The sequence below is a fragment of the Callospermophilus lateralis genome, chromosome 18, assembly GCF_048772815.1.
Source record: "Callospermophilus lateralis isolate mCalLat2 chromosome 18, mCalLat2.hap1, whole genome shotgun sequence".
Lineage (NCBI taxonomy): Eukaryota > Metazoa > Chordata > Mammalia > Rodentia > Sciuridae > Callospermophilus > Callospermophilus lateralis.
In genome coordinates this window covers 48,788,756-48,812,645 of record NC_135322.1, presented here as the reverse complement: position 1 = coordinate 48,812,645, position 23,890 = coordinate 48,788,756, and the positions used below count along the sequence as shown (strand labels likewise).

At 47.6% G+C, this 23,890-nt stretch overlaps 1 protein-coding gene across 2 annotated transcripts; it reads right to left on the bottom strand.

Annotated features, from left to right (window-relative positions):
* Positions 1–12,501: 12,501 nt before the first annotated feature.
* LOC143383481 (cocaine esterase-like) lies at positions 12,502–20,549 on the bottom strand. Of its 2 annotated transcripts, XM_076838118.1 has the most exons (12): positions 20,474–20,549; positions 18,022–18,226; positions 16,899–17,040; positions 16,048–16,181; positions 15,710–15,968; positions 15,182–15,280; positions 14,761–14,901; positions 14,571–14,651; positions 14,191–14,338; positions 13,671–13,808; positions 13,114–13,186; positions 12,502–12,688 (listed from the first exon to the last, which is right to left on the bottom strand). In XM_076838118.1, exons 1-12 carry the CDS (start codon positions 20,547–20,549, stop codon positions 12,502–12,504), a joined length of 1,683 nt encoding a protein of 560 aa, XP_076694233.1. The 2 variants fall into 2 exon arrangements, with proteins under 2 accessions (XP_076694233.1, XP_076694234.1); XM_076838119.1 differs by lacking the exon at positions 15,182–15,280.
* Between the last annotated feature and the right edge of the window lie 3,341 nt (positions 20,550–23,890).

Below are 23,890 nucleotides of genomic sequence, written 5' to 3'. Positions count from 1 at the left end.
GGTATAATACTTGAACATTATAATTTCATGAAATGGTAAACAAATGTGATTCTCTAAACAAAGAGTTCCAAAAGTTTTAACTGTTTCAATTAGAGTACTTTATATTATGTAGAGTATTTCTTCTCATTAAAATGGAATAATCTGACTAAATTTAGAAATTTATAAGGATTGTTTCAAACAGTGAATAAAAAAGAGGATAACAGATGGGAAAGGGAAATTAGAAGGTTTTAGGCACTGAACCATATTTAATAGAAGGAAAAGAAAATGATTCTGGATAAAAAAGACTTTGTTTGATGAAATAAATAAGAGGGTCAAAAGAAGTCTGTATAGAATCAGTGAAAGTCAAATATTAATGTAATGATATAAAATGACAATGATTTCTTAAATTGTTAATTTACCAATAACATTGTTTTTATTAAGTTTTACTTTTCAGAACAAATAATCGTGAGGGAATTTAGGATTATACAACTTTTAAACAACTGTTCCATGCTTAAATTTTCTTTAAAAGCTAAACTTGGTTAATATAAAAACATCAATGGAATTATGGTGCTATTTCTCTTCTTTGTATATTAAATGTGTTCATATCTTCCAGATATACAAGTCTTTAAGATAGAGGGTATAAAAGAACATTATATAAAACTGGTGTTCTCCAAACTAAAGTTGTATGGTAATTTTAGATTCATAAGGATAAAAAAATTGAATTGGGTATTTATTCATATCATTTAATTCTTTACAACTGGACCTGTTATCAGTAAGATATGTAAAGCATTTTGTTCCTTTTTACAGTGGGATACAATTTAAATGTATTTTAAGTTAATGAGTGCCTAATCTATTTATAGATTATTATTGTAAAACACAAAAGCATTTTGCTACTTTTCCACAAAAAAGCTAAAACCTTTCACCTTTCTTTAACTCATGTTTTAAATGTAATATCATTTTGTGTTAGCTAACATTCATATGGGTTAGGTGGGTTTGAGGTGATTAAGAACCCACATGCATGTAAGAACCACCAATCAGGCACCGACAGAACCACCTGTCTTTCAGCGGGGTCTCCTCACCAATCCTGGTTCTTAGCAAGCTTCCCTGACCAACCCCAGGAGGACAATGGACCCCAAAACCCCTTTTTCCTCCCAAGCTCTTCCTTCCTGACCTAAGCCCCATAAAAATTTCAGGCAGGTCCAGCCCCACTCCCTTCTCCTCAACCCGCCCTGTTGGTCTAGGGGTCTCACTTGGGAGCAAAATCTCAATAAAGCCTCCTTCAGCAGCCTTTTCAATCTGCCTCCTTTGGTCACTGCTGTCTGAACCTACATCTGGTGCCGAAATCCAGGAGGGATTTTCTGGCCTCTCCCTTAAGGGATTGAGATCCACTCTTCCCACTTCAAAGAAATCAGGAAATTCCTAATCTGCTCCTTTCCCTCTCCCTTCATCCAGGCCAACAGGATTGGGGTAAGTTCCCATGTTTCCCCTGACCTACCAACCCCTTTGTCTCGGGGTGGGGTGGGCGGGTCTATCAGTAAGTCCTGTACGTGCCATAGACCTCCACCCATTCCATTCAAGGCCTCAGGAACTGTGGAGACTTCCCAGTCCTTGCGTGACCTCTTCCAATTCTTTTGGGTCCCTGGTGGGTTGCAGGGTCACCTCAAACTTATCTGTTCCTTGGGTGAGTGAAATCAGAATTTGGGACACCTTTTTCTGCTCCTACACACCCCCCAGGGTTTCAAAAGGTCATGGGAAACACCAAGTCCTCCTTGGACCCCAAATCTCCTTTGGGTTGTCTTTTGCCAAATTTGGACTCACTCAAGACCTAAGCCAAAAACCCATTGTCTTTATTCCATTGTGGCCTGGCCCCAGTGTGACTTAGACAGTGGGTCACAATGGCCCAAAGAAGGAACTTTTGCTTTTAAATCCTCACTAAACTGGACAATTTCTGTCACTGGACAGGAAAGTGGGCAGAAGCACCTTATATCTGGAGGCACATTCAGGCTTTCTGAGACTCATTCCTGTCCTCCCTTCTGCTCTACCTGTTCTACAGCTCAAATTTTCCTTACTAGGGAAAATCCCAAATACCTTTCCCATTGTTCTACATCCCCTTCCTCATTCTCATATCCACAGGAGCTGCTCTCAGCCCCACCTTCCTGTCTTCCCCCTCCCTACCCAGGCCAAACATCTCCCACCACCCCTCCCACAACTGTACCCCCTCCTCCTCCTGCTGCTACCACAGTTCCTCCTCTCCCACTCCAGGGACCTCCCCCTCCATCCCTCTCCCCCTCCTGTCACTCCTCCTCTCCTGCAGCCATGGCTCCTCCACCCAACTCTACTACTGATACAACCCTTCCTTCTCTTCCCACTCACTCCTCTGTTCTTCTGCCAGTACCAACACCTAGTCTCAACAGGCCCTCTTACCAGCTAACCTAAAGGTCCTTTGCCCTCTCAGGGAAGTGGCAGGTGCAAAGGGGCTGGCCATGTACATGTTCCATTCAAGATCTTTCCCAGATTCAAAAGCACCTTGGGTCCTTTTTTGCTGACTCTTCTAATTTTATTAAGGGACTCTGATAACTCTCTCAGACTTATGATTTTACCTGGCATGACTTTATGTCACTCTTTCCTCCACCCTGGATGACCCTGGATGACCAAGCCAGCATCCAGAAGGCCAAATGAGATCATGCTGATCAAATTCATCTAACAGATATGACTCTCCCCACAGGTAAAGCAGCCACTCCCCTAACTGAAACCAACTGGGACTATCAAGATGACCAACGAGGTCACCATTACTGCATTCATATGGTTAAATATCCTATACAGGCATGCATGCAGTTTCAATACGTTAGTTAACTTTGATAAGCTGAGACAAATCACCCAAGATTCAGATGAGAATCCAGCCTTATTTCTCAAGCGCCTTACAGAGGCCCTCACCAAATATACTAAGCTGGATCCTGAGTCTCCCTCCAGGGCTACAGTGTTAGCAACCCATTTCATTACTCAATCAGCCCATGATACTAGAAAAAGGCTCAAAGGAGCTGAGGAGGGCCCTCAGACCCCTACCTGAGATCTGGTGAAAATGGCCTCTAACGTCTATAATGCCCGGGAAGAGTTGGCTGAAGTAGCCAAGAAGGATCAATTGCAAAAAAGGGGAACACTCCAAACCCAGGTCTTGGTGGTGGCCCTGAGGCCTATGGCTTCACAGGGGAACCAGGATTCCTCTCCACCAGAGCCCTGCTTCAAATGTGGATGCAGTGGTCCCTGGGCTTGCCAATTCCCAAACCCATGGCCCCCCACTTCAGGCTGTGCCCCACCAGTAGGCAGACTGGACACTGGAGGAGCAACTGCCCCATGGCTGGCCTTTCCTTGGCACCTCCATGTGTAAGTATGACTAGTCAGGCTGTCCATTCTCTTGAACTATTGGGGTTCACAGAAAAATGAAGATGCCTGGACTCGAGGACCCCCATCACCCTCCCCAAGCCCAGGGTAACACTGCAGGTAGTGGGTAAGTCCACAACCTTTGTTGTGGACAAGGGAGCTACCTATTCTGTCTTGCCTGCCCACACTGAGCCTCTGTTTCCTTCCCAGGTCTTGGTGATGGGGATTGATGGCCAACCCTCCTTCCCAAACAGAACTGCTAATTTGACCTGTGCCCTGGAGGGACACCCTTTCACATACTCTTCTCTGGTCATTCCAGCCTGTCCGGTTCCTCTCCAGAAAGAGATATTCTCCAACTACTAGGAGACACACTCCAACTACATTCCTAGAGTACTACCACCTATCTTCTTGTACCTTTAATCCTCAACCTCTCTAATAACCCAACAGTAACTACTGTGCCATTTACCTCTGAACTAGTGGATCCCCAGGTCTGGGTCACCTCCAAGCCAGTCATAGCCTCCCACCACAATCCAGTCCGTATCTAGCTGAAACTTAACTAAATTTCCTTTGATCCCCAACTTTCCATCTCCAAAACCCACAGGAAAGGACTTGAACCCATCATAGACTGATTACTTGCCCAGGGACTCCCCATCCCTTCTCACTCCCCCTCCCATATTGCCGGTACACAAACCCTCCGGAGCCTATCACTTAGTCCAGGACCTCCGCCTAATTAATGAGGCCTTTATTCCCATCCTTCCATTGGTTCCCAACCCTCACACTCTTCTTTTGCATATTCCCTCTTTGACCACTCACTGTATTATCCTGGATCTTAAAGGTGCCTTCTTTACAGTGCCTCTCCATCCCAACTCTTATTACCCCTTTGCCTTCATATGGGAAGAAGCTACATCCTTTTGGCCTCAGCAGCTGACATGAACAGTCCTACCCCAAGGTCTCAGGGACAGTCCCCACCTCTTTGGGCAAGCCTTGGCACAGGATCTAACTGCTTGTGACTTGGGGGACAGCACTCTCTTACACTTGCATAGAAGCCTTCCCTACCTCCAGGGAAACTGCTGACACCATCTCCTCCATCCTCATCATGCAGATCATTCCCAGGTTCAGACTTCCTGCCTCCATCCAGTCAGAAAACCATCCGACCTTCATTTCTCAGGTGGTTCAACTGGTCTCCAAAGACCTCAACATAAGTTGGAGGCTCCCTTACTGACCCCAATCCTTGGGTAAGGTTGAGAGGGATAATGGCATTCTCAAGGACTATCTCACCAGACTTGCTATTGAACTCAGACTGTCTTGGCCCAATCTCCTGCTGAGGCAGCCCCAGAGCCCTCTCAGGTCTGAGCCCCTTTGAGATACTTTATGGGTGCCCTTTCTTAATCAACCAAAGCTTTTCAATCATTCCTTCTCCCCTTGTGTCCTTCCTTGTCTTATCTCATACTTCTACACAAAGCCCTAAAGGAACACACAGACTGTTGCCTTGCTGGGCCATCCATTGACTCAATCCCAGTACAGCCACAAACTGAATCAGACCCCCTTCTACAGGGCGACACTTCTTACTTCAGGAATTGCATCCTCAATCATTGGAACCTCGATGGATGGGACCCCGAAAAGACATACTTACAACCCCAACAGCAGACAAGCTTTTGGGCCACTCCCCCTGATACTGTGTCTCCTGCCTTAAAAAAAAAATCTCCTCTTCCAAATGTTCACTCCTGAACTTCCAGCACACTGCGGTCCACCAAACTCAATATTTCTTGCCAACCCTCTTTTTCTTTTAGTAATCATTACTCCTCTCAAGCTTCTATCCCAACCCACAGATGGTTCTTCTACATCCAAGAGACGTGGCACCAGGATGGCACCACCTGCTGTCAGTTTATGGGTCAAGGCGATTGTCCTTCCAATGACTGCAATAAGGTGGAAACCTTAACATTACTGGATTCAACTGAGCCACCTTGTCCCACCTATGTGCAGCAATGCTATGCTTCATATCAGTCCAAACTGAGGAATCTGATAAGGTCTGACCTGACAACTATGCTGGGTGCCCTTATAATTCATGCAAGAAATGCTTCCTAGATCAGCCTTGGTATGAGAAACAAGCATACACCAAATTAATTCTTTGGAAACCATGGGACCCAAAATGGGCTTCTGGTGTATTGGTAAATTTTATTCTTGGGGTTCTCCAAGCACCACTCAGCCTCTATAAGAATATGCATAACTTATATACAAGTGTTCCCTCAAATTCACAAAACTATCCAGGAGCAAGAGAAGGAACTCCAACACCAGCTGGATGCACTTGCCCATCCTAAAGCTGACCCTTTCTCAGGGATGGCCCTAATACGTCAGGGCCTTCAGCTTCTCAATTTATCCAAAGTTAATGACGTTTCAGACTGTTTCCTCTGTGCAGGTTTGCATCGTACTCTGTTAACTGGGATCTCCATTGATCTTCCTTTCAATACCTCAGCCATACCCTAAGAGCCCCCTCTCCCGCCATTGAGGAAGTCACTCTTTTTGATAACTCATCAGGGAATTTCCCCTGCTGCTACACTGCCTCTGGTTCAGCACCCTGTGACCAAATCATTCAAATCACTTTCCCAACATTTGTTCTGCTGGGTTTTCTTTTTCTGTGGCAATGGTACTCTAACAAAAATTCTAAGCCTCAACATGCTCTTTGCTTTTTATGTTCCTTCCATCTTGGTCACTCAATAAACTCTGCACAGTGAGGCTGAATTAATATGACTTGTTACTATCTCCCTTTCCAGGACAAGATGGACCATTTTTTCTAACAGTAGTAGTTGAACTCTCTCTGGCCTCCTCACTCACTGCCTCCAGACTGGGGGCAGGAGGACTTGGTTATGCAGTAAACACGACACAGAAGCTTGAACAACAACTTTGGGAAGTGGTAGAGGCATCGGCCACCTCTCTCGCGTCCCTACAAAGGCAAGTCACATCTATTGCTCAAGTTTCATTACAGAATATTCGAGCCCTAGATCTTCTGATGGCAGACAAAGGAGAAACTTGTCTATTCCTGAAAGCAGAATGCTGCTATTAGATCAGTGAAACTGGATTGATCAAAAAGAATGACAACACCCTCCTTTCATTTGGGTGAAAGGCTTAAACAGCAACAATCAAATGACCCTTGACCCTTGTCCAGGCTGGTTAAACTCAACCTTCATTACGTGGCTGACTCCAAATCTCACTCCTATATAAGTAATAGGACTTCTATTAATGATTGCTCCCTGCCTCCTCAGGTTTGCCCAAAAGCGCATGGGTGAAATTGCCAGAGTGACCTACAACGTGATGCCCCTACACCCCTACGGTCGCCTCTCTACAGAGCCAACACCTGAACCGTCCCCTTCCCCCACCACCCCTAGCCAGCAAGAAGTATCCAGATGTATGTCACCGCCATATATCATCAAAAAGGCTAGGATGTTAGGTCGGTTTGAGGTCATTAAGAAACCCGAATGCACGAAAGAACCACCAATCAAACAATGACAGAACCACCTGCCAATAAGCGGGGTTTCCAAATCAATCCTGGATCTAAGCAAGCTCCCCCAGCCAACCCCACCAGGACAAGAGACCCCTTTTCCTGTCCCAAGCCCTCCCTTCCTGCCCTAAGCCCAATAAGAATTTCAGTCTGGTCCGGCCCCGCTCACTTCTCCTCAGACCTGCCCAGTTGATCTAAGGGTCTTGCCCAGGAGCAAAATCTCAATAAAACCTCCTTCAGCAGCCTTTTAAATCTGCCTCCTATTGGTCGCTGCTTTCTGACTTTAAAAAATGGACTTCAAAAAGAGACAATATATTATGACTTTGTAAAATGATATTTAAGAAAGAGGCAAAGATCAGCTTAAGAGCTAGAACACTTCACCTAAGATATACACGTCTGTTAGCCCCAAGAACATATAAGACTGCAGGCTGAAAAAAAAGAGATGATTAGGAAAGAATGCCCAATAATAATCTAGAAAACTACCAAAGCTAGAAGTTTTTAGTTTTAAGGCCTACAGATATTCCTAACCTAAACATGGAGGCTTGATGTTCACTAGTATGAGTATCCAGCCCTAAGGAACAAAAATAGATGTTTTACAGAATCAGATGACATTAAATAGCTTACCTACATCTTGAGAGGATGGACATCTGTGACATTAAAGTTAAATGTTGGGCTGGGGCTGGGGTTCAACGGTAGAGCACTCGCCTAGCATGTGAGATGATCTGAGTTCCATCCTCAGCATCACATAAAAAAAATGAATAAAATAAAGGTATTGTGTCTAATTACAACTAAAAATTTTTTTTAAAGTTAAATGTTGTGTTTATATTCCTGATAACTCTGGCTATGTTAAAGATTTATATTCCCAAATAAAGGCCTTGTCCTCTCTACCCTTGTTATGGGGATAACTTCTCAGTCCTCACACCTCCTGGGAAGAGATTTTTGGCTTCTCTCATTTAAAAGCAGGTCTTCAGGGCCTAAAGAGCTCCTTGGTAAGTCTGTACTCACATGAGCCCTTGACACAAATGGGCTATTCCATTTGTTTCCCAGCCAGCCTGAGGTTACAGCAGGCCTAGCCACAGGAAGCACAGGAATAACTTTCATCAGCTCTCCAATCAGCTGATAGGGGATAAACCAGCAGGTAGCCAAGTCTATACTAACCCTGCAGAATCAACTGAACTCCTTAGCCTCTGTGGTCCTACAAAACTGCTGTGGATTGGACCTATTAACAGCAGAGAAAGGAGGCCTCTGCATATACCTACAGGAGCAGTGTGGTTTTATGTCCACCAGTCAGGGGTAGGAAGAACAAGAAAAAAAACAACTACAAGAGCAGCTAGAAAAGAGGAAACAGCAATTGGCCACCAGTACCCTTGGGGAGTGTGCAATCTAGTGTGGCCTTGTCTTCTCTCCCCAGCAGGACCCTTATTAGTCCTCTTTATGTTTCTCCTACTAGGACCTTGTCTGTTAAGTTGCCTACAGAAGTTCCTGCAAGATCAGATACACAAATTCACCAACAGTTGGTCACTCAACATCTTCTCCTTCAAGACTACCAGCCCCTGACTCCCAAGACAGAGCCCTATGACTCATGGTCAATTGCTCCAACTCCAGAGACTCTGGCCCCACCTAACATCCTCCCTGACCCCCTTTATAGGAATGAGATTCTGTGCCCCTAAGCAGCTGCCATATGTAACAAATTAGAAGAAAGTAAATAAATTTTTAAAAAATAAAATAAAAATAAAAAGGATTGGGGATATGGCTCAGTGGTTCAGTTCCCTGGGTTTAAATCCCCTGTACAACAACTACAAAAGAAGTTGAACAATTAAAAAGAAATGAAAGTGTTGTGCTGTTGTAAATGGAGAATTGTCAGTAATCCTGGTGAGAGTTCAGACAACAAAGAGACTAGGAAGGAGCTAGAACCTCCTAGGGATTGGTTAAGTCGTCATGTTCAGAATGCTGATAGCAGTGTGCTTAGTAAAGGCCATCCTAAGGAGGCTTCAGAAGGAAGTGGGAGCCATCTGTGGAAATTAGAAGAAAGGCTGCCTTTGAATTGCAAACACTTGGCTACATTGTATTTATGCCTAAAGACGTCATGGAAGGTCAAATATAAGATTGAAGACCTAGAGGATTCAGAGAACAACATTTCTAAGCAAAATATAGAAGGAGTTGTGTGGTTATTTTTGGTCATTTTCAGTGAGATTTACAATGATACTTGACAAAGGCAAGCATACCCTAAAACACTGGGAATGTCGCCGTCTGCCCACCTAAAGAGCAAAATGGGAGATTGGGTGAGAATATAGGGGATGGGAAAGAGATCACTATGGGTGGGAAGGAGCCAGGCTCTCTGCTTCAAAACCATGGAAGAGAAGGCCTGAGGCCTACACGTAATCTTCCAGGTGCCCTTCCATCAGAAGCCCAGAAGACCATGGAAGGAGCCCCAGCATTGTCTCAGGATTCTGCTCCTTGTGTTCTAGCAAAATGCTCTGGGTCTGTCCAACCATGGTTCAAGAAAGCCCAGGCATGACTCCTGATGTGCTCCAAAGGGAGCAACCAACACACTTTGGTGATGCCCAATTGGTGCTATTTTGCAGGTACAGATAATCCAAGGGCTCTGCTGGCACAACAGCTTCCCCTGGGGTTTCAAAGGACAAAAATTCTGGAGGCCCTGCTGTTGGAGTGCAGTCACTGCCAAATATTCTTCACCAGAATACCTAGTGAGGCCATGAGAGTGGGACCACTGCTCTTGAGACCCCAGAAGTTTAGAGCCACTGGCAGTGTCAATGCCAGGCTAGGAAAGCCACAGGCCATGGCATGGAGCCCAAGAGAGCAGCAATGGGAAAATAAATTTCTGAAAATAAACACCTCAAGTTTTATGGGGAATAGCCTAAGCCAGGTGTGACTGTACCCTTATTGCAATTCAGGTACTCAGAAGGCCAAAGGAGGAGGATTGGAAGTTGGAGGCCAGCCTGGGCAAGTTAGTGAGACCCAACTCAAAATAAAATAAAAGATATGGATAAGAAGATCAGTTTTACAGTGCCCATGGGTTAAGTCTCCACTAATAAGGAAAAAAAAAGAATAAGAGGGAGGAGGACAAATGGAAGTCAATCAGGTGTGCGTCAAGTGATAACTGGATAAAGTGTGGCAGATGTGTACATGCAAGGCCACTCCTGAAAAAGAGAAGAAATTGCAAGTTCAAAGCCAGCCTCAGCATTTTAACGAGGCGCTAAGAAACTCAGTGAGATCTGTCTCTAGTAAAATAGAAAAGAGGGCTAGAGGTGTAGCTCAGTGGTCAAGTACCCCTGAGTTCAATCCCTAGTACCCCCAACCACCCAAAAGAAGCTCTTCAAAAGAGCTACTGAAACTACTGAAAGTCTGAAAAACACTCTGAGGTCCCACTCTGGGAGCATCCTGTGCATGCTCAGAACTGAAAACCATACAGGGGCATGTTTGCAGCAGGAGCACAAGGAATGTTTTCAGCACAGAGTGGAAGGATTATTCAGCAGTCCCTGTACACCAAAAGGAACTAAAAGGTCTTTTCCCCTCTGCAGAGATCCATCACCCAGGCTTACCACTATCCTCTTCTGCCCCCAGGTGTCCAGGATAGGAAACACGGCAATCTTCATCTTTAGCCCTAAAGGCCTTGGTGCCCTGTGGTGGGGCTTAAATGCATTGGGTGAATGAGGGGACTTTCTCTGGAGGCAAGTTGGTGAGAGGGAGGGTATAAGGGGAGTCCCAGGGTCCTTGGAGTAAGGACACAGCCTTTCCATGACAGAGAGAAAATGCACTGGAGGAACAAAGGGGAATATTGAGCTTCATTTGGCACTTTTGGTTACTGAGATAAAAGATGAGAAGGTTTCTATTGGAGGGTCAAGAAAAGTTTAGGGAAAACAATGAGGTGAGAGGAAAGGTCAATCATGTGGATGCCATAGGGAGTCGGGGATGGTCAGGAGGCTGCAGAGGGAATTCTGAAAGATTCTGGATGGAGAGGTCCTCAGGTAGCCATGGACAAGAATCTCTTCTGCTATGTGTCTGGACCTCCTGACATGTCAAGGCCTCTTCCAGGACACACCCCACACAGAAACATCTTCACAGCTGTGTTGTGATTGTGTCAGTGTGGGGCTCACAGTGTCTGCAGAGCCACAGAGAATAAGAGGCAACTTCAGGAGACAGGACCCTGAGGACCCCACCTGGCTCTCCAGGATGCACCTGGCTGGTCCAGGATCCAGAAGCCAATGGAAAAGCCCAGTCCTGCTTCTCATAAGGATGGGTCCAGACACCTCCTTGGGACAGAAATAGATGAGTATGTGTGTAGTTTTAAATGTTAATGATGGATGACATTTAATCCCCAGGTGGGCTCAGGGATATGGAACTTTGGTTTTGTTTGTAGCCTGGGTGGGTTAGATGTGGGAACTCTTAAGTGTTTGTCCTGAAAGTTTGTGTGCTGCAAATTCATACAGTGAAAGCCAGTCTCCAAGGGCTGGGGATAGAACTCAATTGGTAGAGTGCTTGCCTAGCCTGCACTAGTGCATTAAGTTCTAATGCACTAACTACACTAAGTTCTAATGCACTAAGCTCATCCCCAACAGCACACACACACACACACACACACACACACACACACACACACACAGATGCATAACTAATAAAATCAGTCTACTACCTGGGCTTTGATTGAAAAAAAAGAAGAAAGCAAGCCAGTCTGAAAGTGAAAATCTTTGGGAGGAGACTGGGTTTAGGAAATATCAATAGTTTTTGATATTTAGTTCCAAGAGAACTGTTTACCCCTTCTTCCAAGTAAGGACATAATGGGAAGGTGCCATCTAGAAACCAAAGAAAGACCTCCCCAAACAACAAAACTGCTAACACCTAGATTCTGGACTTGTCACCTCCTACACAGAAGACAACACATTTACATTGTTTATAAGCCATCCAGTTTATTGTGTTTATTTGTTTATATTTTGATAGTACCTTTGTGATCAAACCCAGGACCTTGTGCATGCTTGGCAAGTACTCCACCACTGAGCTGCTCTCCCAGGATTTGTTTTACTTTGAGCTCGTGTCTCCTGAAGTGGCCAACCTGGGCTGCATATGGAATTCTTCTCCCTCAGCCTCCTGAGTGGCTTGGATTATGGGCATGTGCCACCGTGCCTCACTACATTATTATTGTAGTTGTTGTTGTTATTGTTGCTGTTGCTGTTGTTGTTCAGGAGCCTGATGGAGTGAAACACTGGGGCTTCTGGTGTACAGGTTTTCTACAGAGCTCCCACTGGTATGAGAACATGGGTACTTGCTGAGAGGTGCAAGGGATTTGGAAAAGTACCAGCTCTGCTTCCTCAAACTTCTCTGTCAGCATGGGAGGGTGTGGCAACTGGGAGGAGGGGATAGGAGGGGTTGTAGGTAGGGAGAGGGGAGGAAGGAAGCGAGGGACTCAGGCACAGTGGGGTGAGGAGGAAGGTGGGCATGAACTGGCTTACCTATCCACAGCCTCCTTGGGAATTACTGAGTGTGTCTAACAGGAGAGGACCCATGGCAGAGTGTATGGACAAATAGCTATGTGAATGAGTGGGTCAACCCTGTTTCTTGGGTGGGCATGTGTGGGCACCACAGGAAGACCCCATCACATCTAGCACAGCCTTCTCTTCCTGACAAGGAAGCTAGAGCTCTGTGTGCTTGTCCTTAGCTCCCTTTAGCTCCTGGATCTTCTGAGGCAGGGTCTTGGTCCAGAACTGCAGCCTGTGTGCCTTCAGAGCCTGGCCCACAGCAGGCTGGATGTCCAGCTGCAGGTACTGCTGGTCCTGGTCGAACAGTGGCCAGTGGGGTAGGCCCTCTCCGTTGGGGTTCCTATGTACATGCCCTCCCAGCAGGGCAGGTTGAGGGTCAGTGTGAGCTCTGTTGAACTCAGACCTGACCTTCCACCCCAACTATGGACAGGGCAGCCAGCCAGGCAGAGAGGGGATTTGAGAATGGGAAGAGGTGTCCTGATGTAGGAAAGTAATGACCTCTCACTAGTGTCATTCCACACAGGGCAGAGCAACCTGGCCTGTGTTGCCCTTCCCTGAGAGAGGCTGGCTCCCATGGTAGCCCAGCACTATGGCTCACTTTCTGGACCACTTTTAAAAGAACCCTCTTTTAATGTGGGTCTTCCTATTGGGTACAGGGCTAGAATGTGATGAAGAACACACAATTGCTAATGGGGTCACCACAGATAAGGGGAGAAGTGGAGGGCCCGTGTCCCCTGGGAGGCTGAAAGGCTCAGGTGTCCTCACCCATTTCGAGCAAAGTTGGCCCAGTACTTCATCATCCTCCTTTTCAGGAGCTCCTCCTCTTCAGTGAGCTCAACTGTGGGAGGAGGAAGGCAAAGGTCCAGGTCCTGGCCAACCCCTTCCAGATGTTCACTCCTGTGCCACACTCACCACCCCAGCCCCAGGCTTGTGTCCCTTTCCTATCACAGAGTCCTGGGGCCAGGCAGATCCTCTGCTTGCCCAACCTGCCTTTACTACTCCCAGCCTTTAACTGAATCAACACTGGGCTCCTCCTTGGCCTAGAAGTTTCCTTCTTTTGGACACTGTGAAGTCATTTAAGAAATGATTTCGCTTTTACCCAACTCCCTCCTCTCCTATAATAGACACCAAGATTGGGTGGGAACAGGTGGAAGGAGCATAGATTGGAGTCGGAAAGTTCTAACCCTGGAATGACCTGTTGAGTTGTAAGATGGTAGACACTGGATCCCTTGTTCTCTCTAAGCCCCAGTTTCTCATTTACAATGAGAGCAATTGTCACCCTGTAGTCATGAGAATGCTCCTGTGGAACAAGGAGTGCTCACCGCTCATGCCACTGATGAAGGATCCAAACACAAAGATGATTTCATCACCATGGTCGGCCTTCACATGTGGTGGCTTCATGTCCGTGAATATGCTGGGCCGATGCTGGAACTCATAGAAGTAGACAGGAGCATGGGAACCTGGAGGGTGGACAGGATGTGTCACTCTTGGTGACAAGATTGCTAGATCCAAAGCTGGCTTGAATCTTCACAGTGGCTTGAAAGCTCAGAATGGATCAGGGGCAGTTGGAAGGCTATTTGTTAAGTCATGTCTTGGACTTCCTGGCTGCGTGGTCACAGGCAAGTTCTTGAGTGCCACTACCTTAGTCCCCTCTTCTGTTAAATGAGTGTGATGTCTATCTCTTACTCTAGCCATAAGGATTTACTGAGATGAGGGCCTTCAGTGCTTGAGACCAGGGTCTGGATAAAGACATGTGTCAGGACCTGACACCAGACCTCACCTGGGACCCACAGCTCTGAGCTGTCTCCTAGGAAGCCAGGATTCAGGTTCAGATACACTCACTCTGATAATGTGCTACTTGGAGTGCAGGCATCACAAACATGGAGTCCGCCATCATCTCGTGGAACTGGAGTCGGAGGGTGTGGGGGTCCTCGTTGTCTCCCATGTACTCCTCCATCAATAGGTCAGCACATTCAGCAGGCAACTTCATCTAGTCCAGGTGACCAGGGAGAGTCAGGTTAGGCAATCTCTGGGGCAGGGAGGCAGGAGCTTGAGGGTAGGGATTGGAGTTTGCAATGTGTCAGGGAATAGGGCAATGAGGTCAAGCTGTGTGGTGGCCCCACCCACAAATGCACATATCTCAGTCTTTGTTCCTGGGCATTACTGAAGAGGAAGAGTGTCTGGCTGACCTCTTGCCTGGCACAGGACCCCAGGAGTCTCACCGTCTGTACTGATATTCTCTGCAGAACAGCTCGCAAGGTCTCTCTGTCTATGTCTTTCTGGATTTCAGGGGGGCCCAAGATCTGTGTGGTGAAGAGATAGTCTAGCGTTGGGGGTGAGATGTCCAGGAGGTACGAAGTCTAAACCTGCTCCCACCTGACACTCTGATGGGGATTTGGAGAGGGTTCTCACCATGGGAATGCCCCAGCCATACTCATCATTGGTGACACCAATGATGCTCGGAATCAGCTGAAAATCAGCAGAGGCCAGAAGCTCCTGGGGGTGCCTGGGTAGGAAGGCCCCATCCACCACAGCAGGAATGATCTTGAAAGTCTAAGGGGACATGCAAAGTCCATAATTATGGGAAGCAAAGTCTCTTATCTAATGACACCTGAGTTACCTACAACCCATCCCAATTCATCTTATGATTCTCAGACCAACATTCAGAGATTCTACACCTGGTTAAGCATATTTTTGTCTCAATTCCCATCCAGAACTATGAGGATACAGAAGACCAAGCCTTGGAAATCACATTATTATTCCACAGTAGAAATCACTGTATTTTCCTTACACCATAACCCCTGCCTCCTCACTAATGTCCATTCAGCCCTACCTTGGTAATAGCCAGCATTTCCTGTTCACTCTTGCCCCGCAGGCAGCTCACCAGGGCCTCTGACTCTACTTGCCCACAGGCAGACAGGTTGGCCACCATCTGTAAAGGCACCAAAAAGAGTCTGAATCATCCCTCCAGACAGGAAGGGGGTTGCTGCCTAAGGTCTCAGCTGTGTGCAGGTTACCCATAATTCTCAAAGTGTGTCGCGTGTGTATTGCTGCAGGTGTGAAAACCTTTCACTTTCCCTGAAGCTCAGGTGTCAGCCAGAGGAGCCATCACACCTGTTTACATGGGTCTTCTGAGGATGAGGCCCCCAGGGTGCAGCTTTGCAGAACACAGAGCAAAATCAACAACTTGAGGCAGAAATGTGTGGAATCTGACCTTTGAGCTCCTAGAATCCCTGTTGTGGTGGCCAGTTCTGGAAACACCTGCATGGTCTTTGTTCCCATGGAACAGACAGAGTGGCAGAGGCTCTGAAGTTGAAGGGTGAGGCAGCAGATTTGGCCTTGGGTAGTAAAGGATACTCACTGTGGAGACATCTTTAGATGAGCTGGTGATGAGGTCAGGCAGCAGGGCCACCCCACTCTCCATGATGGCACCATGGAAGAGTCCTTGGGACATTGGAGACACCACAAGTGAGGACACACTAGTGCCACCTGCAGACTCGCCAAAAATGGTGACCCGATCAGGGTTGCCTCCAAAGTGGGCGATATTCTGCTGGACCCAGCGTAGGGCGGCCACTTGGTCCAGGTAGCCCCAGTTGCCAGTGGCATGCTGGTCTCCAGTGCTGAGAAATGCAAGGATGATGATCATGGATGGTCCTCTGTCTACTCAGCCCCCATGGACCATCCCTGTCCCAGGCTCACCTGAAGAAGCCCAGAACTCCCAGGCGGTACTGGATAGTGACCACCAGTACATTTTCAATGGCTGCCAGAATAGAACCATCAAACATGGAAGCCGAGCCCATCACCAAGGCACCACCATGGATCCAGACCATCACCTGGGAAATCAGGAGATATACCATGTGGTAGCTACCGTGCCCAATCCCGTCCTGGCTGAACCCCTGTCTGTACACCACTTTGGTTGTGTAGCTACCCACACAGAACTTTAGTAGGACTTCATGACCTGGGGCACTGGTGACTGAGTAAGTTCAACTTGGATGATCAGGCCTCCCATACTGTGGGTTCTACCCATGAATCAGAACCTGGAACTATTCCCCTCAGAACTACTCGGAAAGGAAGGAAAGTGATGTTTCTGTGATTATCCCACTTGAACATTAATTTAAAGTGCCATCCAATTTCTGGTCCCCAAATTAATCCATGGTCGTTGAATTTAGTGATCTCAAAGTGTAGCTTTGGGCACCTGCATGGATCTGCTGGGTACAAGCTAGTAAGTTGATCAGTGGGACAGAACATTTGGCCTCTGAGAGCATCCAGGGCTCTCTGACTCCATTCCTAGGTTGGCTACCTGCCTGCATAAGAGGCCTTCTTGGACATAATAATGAGAAACTTTTCATGGTAATTCACTCCACAGTGGTGGCCAGCTGAACCTGTGTCTTCCAGTGTCATCGGTATTGTTATGTAATACTTGGGGTCATCCCAGGCCTTCATAGCATTGTGCTAGCTTTCTACCTTGAACCATGTCCCAATCCAGCTTCTAAACATCTTCCAAAAGAAATGTTCTCCCACCCTTCAACTGACCATGACTTAACACTCACAGGCAGGTTAGAGCCCTCACGGGCATGTGCAGGCGCGTAGATGCTGAGGTACAGGCAGTCCTCTGACATGGGGACAGGAGGCCAGGTTATACCTTGTAGGTTCAGATCCTCTGTATTCATTATATCTGTATTTTGCAGACACCTGGTGACAATGGAATACAGTTACTCCAGGGGCTGAGCAGTGGTCAATTCAGACCTCAGGTCCTGACTCGATCCCAGACAACCTTACTCCCTGCCTTAACTGATGCCTGGCCTCACATGATCCTTCTTTCAAGTCATTCCCCACTGAGTTCCAGGCCACGGGCTCGGGGGAAACTGGGATGGAGCCCAGACCCCCAGGGAGGCCTCAAGGTTGTTGAGAGCTTGTGTCCCACTCCCCCTGAGGCTGGGCAATCCTGACTCTAGGGCCCTGTCTGGGAAACACTGGCTGCCTTGTTGACATTCACCACTTATCGCTGTCCCCACTCAGGCCTGGAACAGCATAGGTGTCCCCACACAGCTGGTGCCTGAGTGGATGGAGGTTAGTTTCTCACAGAAGGGAAATGGGGCATCTCACAGCCCAACTTGAGACTCTCAGAAAACCTCACTCCTGCAAAGAGTCTTGATCTGTAAGCACATGCCCCTTTCCCTTGGTCCTGTGGGTGGGGTCCCCAAGGAGCCACCACTGTTGCCCTCCTCAGGGATCTGCAGCATCGACTGCTGGAGTCAAGGTCTTTTATAGGTTCAGAGAGCCAAGCCAACCCTCTCCCAGACACATCTCCCCTGGTGGGAGAGAACACCTGGAGTAAGTCAAATCCAGGGACATGTGTTTCTGCCCTTGTGTTCAGCACCTGGAGTTAATGCCTGTTGGGTTCCACGCCCTGAGGCAGGGGCCTGGCAAAGTTATTCCTGCATTGAAAAAATAATGTGGGAATTGCAGAGGGATATATTTTTATGTATCTGTATATTTAGGGCCTGGGTTTCAAAGCCGGTGCATTAGGTTGCAAAAAACACAGTACTACTGGTCTACAGCCCCAGGCCTTGCAGTGCAGTGTAGATGAAGGAGCCACTGCAGCCTGGCCCAGGGCTCAGATTCCCACCCCCACCCCAGCCCTGAGGTTTCCCAGATCCCAGATAAGCTTACATGGCCGGGTGGGAGGTCCCATCCCTCACACCACTCCAAGGTTCAGGGGGCTCAGGGGCTGCAAAGCGCAGTGGTCCTAGAGGTGGCTTGGCAAAGGGAATTCCCAGGAAGGTGTGGACCCCCACATCGGTTTCCTTCACATGGACGAGGCTGCCCCGCACCTGTCCAGTGTGTGTGGTTCGAATAGGGCTGACTGAGTCCTGGCCTGTGGGCAGAGAGATGCACTTCAGGCTCAGGTCTGCCCACTCAGCTGCTGACCTGAGCACTGGGCCTGGTTTGTCCTCCTCAGCTCAGCCTTGTGGAGGGAGCCTGATCTGTCAACATTCACTTCTGAATTTTTCTGCCAATCCTGTGCCTATCCCCACCACCACTGTCACTCGACCGGGTTTCAGCCTATCCCTCCAGGCTCACCAGGCCCCTGTGACTCGCCACCATCCTTCATACCTCACATCTGCCAGCAGAATGTCTTTTAAGTTGAGTAAAGAGTGTCCATTGCACTCACTGTGCCAGGTCATGTAACGCACTAGGAGGACTGTGGGAATGGAACTAAAGTTTCCCATCCTCAAGGATCTCATGCTTGAGAAGACAAGAAATGACATAAAGAAGCATCATTCATGTTGTGAGAACCGGAAGTATGGAGGGGAGCTATGAGTTCAGACCATTCAAATCTTGTCCTGCCTGGGCTTGGGGATCAAGGCAAGGAGCCAATGGAAAGTCAACCTAGATATACCTGGCTTGTCCAGGTCATGATATTTATTAAAAGTTGATGTTGGGCATGTTGGGTTTAACTCTTCTCTCTACCCCAGAATGGGCCCACTCTTGGGTGCTTTGCAGCCCCCAGGCTGTCCCAGTCGTCTCTGTGCTTCAGGGTGTAGGAAGTCGGCAGTCAGGCCCACAGTCCTCCTGCTATTGTTGTCATCTCCCCAGCTCCCACATCACTGGGGCCTTCCCTCCCCCAGGCTCAAGTACTCACTCTAGAGTTTGGCAGATCTGAGCTGGTTTCCATAAGAAAAAGTTAAAAACTCCAAACCTCCTCCTCTCTCCCACAAGATCTGATATTTGAAGCTACCTGGAACAGGTCAGGCCAGGGCAGCATGGACTCACAGAACCTGAGAAGGAAATTGGCCAGCATCCCTCCAAGTCCAAAGGCACACTCCTGTCCCTACCAACATGCTGTCTCCACACAGTGCCTTGCCAGAGGGATCTTGGTCCATGTAACTCATGTGGTGACTGGCCACTAATGCCTGATATTTGTAACTACAAAGAACAAAGCCTGCTAAATATATTCCTGCTTGGAGTCTGTTGACATTATGTAGATGCTCCCTTTAGGAGAAGCCCTGCATGAAACAGCAGGAGGAATCTCTACCATGTATGCAGTGGTGGGAAGTTTCCTTGTGTCCAGATGTGGAAAAGGTCACACCAAAAAAGATGGGTTTGTGACCATTTAAATGAGAGACAAAGATGAGGAGTGTGTAAGACCTGGACCCTATTCAAGACCTAGATGGGCCTGTGGGGGGGCCAGAACTGGGTGGGCAGAAGACTGTGGGACTCAATTCTATAACCTCCCGTGACTCACATTTTTTTTTTTTTTGGATGGGAGTTCAAGAAAAAAGACTGTTGAAATAGAATCTTTCAATGAAGCTAGAAAAATCTTCCTGCTGAGATAATTCTGGTTCTCCAAGACCCTGGGTAAGGGAGGAAGCCTGTCAGTGGTGGTCTAACTGGGACAGGTGACATGGATTCCTCTGTGCAGATTAGAGTGGGAAAGCTGGGTCTATGTCCAACACCCCACACTAGGAGCCTTTGCCCTGGGAGGGATCAGGGCTGCTGACACTCCCTGGGCATGGTGCTCTCCTGCCAACAATTTATGATAGGGGCCTAGAAAATTCTAGAAGGTACAGAGCACTTCGCTTTTGTTCTAAAACACAATCCAAGCCAACTTGGGTTCCTTAGTAAAGGGAATTGAGCAGTCATTCAGATCAGCTTTGAGAAGTGGTACCAGGGACTTCTGTAACCCCCAGTGCCATTTACCTTTCCTGTGGATCCTACAGGAGGTGCCAGCACTTCTCTGTCCAAGGAGTCAAAACACTCAGAGCCAAATGTAACTAGCAAGCTCTTATATTGCTGATGTTATTATCCAAGGGTGAGTAGTAGCTACAGCACAGCCACACACAGGAGGGAAAGGTCTCCTATCCCTGTTACTTTGCCAGGAGGCTTCTCACTTGCCCATACTGTGCTCCTCAGAATCCCCTCACACTAGCTCACTCCTCCATGGGGGTGTCCCCAGGCAGCTCTGACCCTCTCTGGCTCACCCTCCTGCCCCTCATCCCCCTCATCTGGCTCCTCTACCAACTCCCCCGCCCTGGTGCCTTCCCTCCAGGCTCAGGCTCTGTCTCTGTGCACTTTGGCAGATCCAACCTGGTCTCTACCACCCTCCCCATGGCAGCCTCACCCTGGCCCTGGATGAGGAGCATCAGGAGCCCATAGGCCACGAGGATGAGCCAGGCAGGAAGTCGATGCAGGCACATGGTCGGCTCCCAGGGCAGCTTCTGTATTCCCAGGGCTTCACCTGAAAATGCAGAGCAGCATTCTGCCAGGTGGAATTTGAACCTGACAGTGAGGAGGCAGGGAAATGGGTGGTGCCCTGCAAGGTGTGTGCTGCAGGAGAGTCACTCTGAACTCTCAGAGGTCATGGAGCCAGTGTACAGCGGGCAGGGCCCTACCCCTCTTCTTCCCTTGGGTACCTCCCAAGGTGCCACACAGTCTCTGCAGCCTTCTGAGATCCCAGGACCCATCTCCTCACACCTGGAGTCACTAACTCCCTGTCCTTTCAGTCACAGGCCCATTAGGGTGTTGGGAAGGAGAGGAGGGAGCAGAGAGCTGGATGTAACTGGAGGAACCCGGAGGGCTTCTCTGAGGGGGCAGAATGAAGATCTCCAGAGATGGAGAAACACAGGTGACCTTGCTGGAGTGAGGGGAACTGCTTGCACAGTGGCAGGGAGGTGTGACTGTGACCTTCATAGCTGACTGGATGCCCTTCAATAGTTCCTGATCTCTTATAGACCATGTTCTGAGAGCCTCTGAGGGCCCCTGCCTTCTCAGTCTGATCCTTCTTTTTGAAGGCATTTCTGTAGATACCCCATCCACACAAAACCAAGGTCCAGTTTACAGTCACTTATCCACTGGAAACATGTGAAATGAATGCCTGGGGGTCCAGGGAACTCCCAGGGATTAGGTGCCTCTGAGAGATTCTGAAACATCCTGAGCCCTGCATGGGTGAATGGAAGCCCATCTGGGTTAGGAGGACCTGCTCAACCTGACTTCCCTGATGAAGGGGTGTGGGGCTCAAATTCAGGCAGCCTAGAGGTTCCCCTGCAAACTGTCCTTGGCTAGATTCTCCCCACCTCCCATAGGCTCTCCCAGCCCAGTGTTGTGTCCTTATCAGCCACGTTGGGGAGCAATCAGCTTTATCCAGATGTGAGTAGCCAGCATTCTGAGAGCCTTGCTTCTCCTTGACCTCCACCCAATCAGCAAGGCTGCTGTGGATTCAGTTCTCCTTCCAGTGCACTCTCCTCCAAGCCATTGCCCCAGCTCCAGCCTGGGCAGATCCTTTCTCTGCCCTGAGTCTCCTGATCTAATTCATAGATGGCCTTGGGCCTCCTCCCAGCTCAGTCCTATTATAAACTCCTTGTGTCGACTGGACAACAAGTGCTTCTTCCTAACCTGGAGTCTGCTAGGGTGAAGGTCCCCGTGGGCTCTGCCATTTATGGTACCACCTTACACAGGCCTTGGCTTTGACAGTGACCAAGATAACAGTAATAATGTGAAATGATGAAGAGTCTCAGAAGCCTATCTGTATATGTGTTTGTATATATTATACCTTATACATATATAGAGATGACAGAGACAGAGAGACAGAAAGACAGAGAGACAGAGAGAATGGAAGATGGAAGCAGAGTCTAAAAGTCAAAACAAATATCTGCAATGAGATCCCCCAACATGTCCTTTAAATATAATTTAATCTAAGACCCATCAGACCAGTGTTGAAGAGGATATGGAGCAACTGATACCCTCTCATAAATGGCTGGTAGGGATGCAAAGTGACAAAGTCTTTTTGGAGAAGAGTTTGGTATTTCCCTTAAAGGTTCCACACACACTTGGCATATGACTCAGCAATTCTACTCTCAGGTCTTTCCTCAACAGAAATGACAGCATGGGTCCATATACATAATTTATGACAATGTTCCTAAGAGCTTCATTAGAATTGGTCAAAAAATGGAAGTCACTCAGATGTATATCAACTGGTCAATGGATAAAGTGTGGTGTGTGCCTACAAGGAATGCCACTCCCCAGGAAAAGGAATTTGAGATCTGCTGCATCTCAAAAATAGTATGTAAAGTGACAGAGCCATTCCTAAAGGTGTCCATTTGCATCATATTTGGAGCAAGGCAAACTAGAGGAACCCAAGCAATAAGGTAACTGCCTTAGAGCAGGATTCAGGGCAAGGAAGGACTACAAAGGGGCATGAGGAAGTTTAGGAAGCAAAAGAAACTAGTAAAACTTGTGGTGGTGGTGTTTGCTTATCTTACATATTACCTCAGAGTGAGTAAATTGTATACTCATGAGATTAATTTAATTGTATATAAGTTATTCCACACTGGGCTGTGAATGGATGTATCTCAGTGGTATAGTGCTTGCTTAGCAGGCCAAGGAGGTAGGTGTGGTCCCTAGCACTGTACACACTCATACACACACACACATACACACACACACACACATATTCTACACTAAAGCAATTTAAAAAGGTATTAAAAATCTACCAAATATCATGGAAACCCTTTGTATAATACAGTGTGCTTCTGCAGAAATGAAACAGAGAGGCATGTTCACAAGAACTCAGTAAATACTATAAGGATGCACCCATCAGTCTTCACCAAAAGGAAAGTCTTTCCTGTGCTGGGTCCCGCAGGCTTAATGTTAACCTTGTCTGTGCCCTGGTGGCCCAGTTGACAAAATGGAATTTTCATCTTTTGCCCAAAATTCATGAAGGTCTATGGGCTTAAATGTAGTGAATGAAAACGAGGGGTATCTCCCTCTGGGAAAACTGGTGCCCTAGGAGGGCATGTCAGTCAGAGGTTGGGGAGTGGGAGGCTCCCAAGGTCTTTGTGACGAGAAATCCAGCCTCTTAATATCTGAGAGAAAAATATTTGAGGGAACTAAGAGGCACATTGAGTATTATTTGCTACCTTTGTACAATGAGAGGGTTTTTATAGGAGGAGTCAGAAGAGTTTAGAGACAGCAAAGAAGGGAGAAGGAAAATCAATGACGTGGATGCCATAGTGAGTGAGGGATGGTCAGGAGGCTGCAGGGGGAATTCTGCAAGACATTAAGCCTAAGGAAACCTTAGTAGATAAAGAGGTTCTCAGGGAACTAGGGACAAGAATCTCTTCTCTGGACCTCCTGAGCCTCCAAGGCCTCTTCCGGGACACACCACACAGAGAAATATCTTCTCGGGTGTGGTATAATCATGTCAGTGTGGGGCTCATATGTCTGTAGATTCACAGACAATAAGAGCCAACCTCAGGAGACAGGACCCTGAGGACCCCACCTGGCTCTCCTGGACATATTCAGCTGGTCCAGGTTTAGAATCAATGGAGAAACCCAGTCCTGCTCCTCACAAGTGTGGGGATGAAAATAGATTGGTGAGTGGTTGTTTTAAATAAGCAGAGACATTTTGTAATAGTTTGCAGTCTTGGTGGCTGAGATCTTAGGCGATAGGTGCTAGGGTCTGAGAACTTGTGTCCACCCAATTCACACATTGAAACCTAATCTCCAGGGTGATGATATTAAGGGTTAGGGTCCCAGCTGG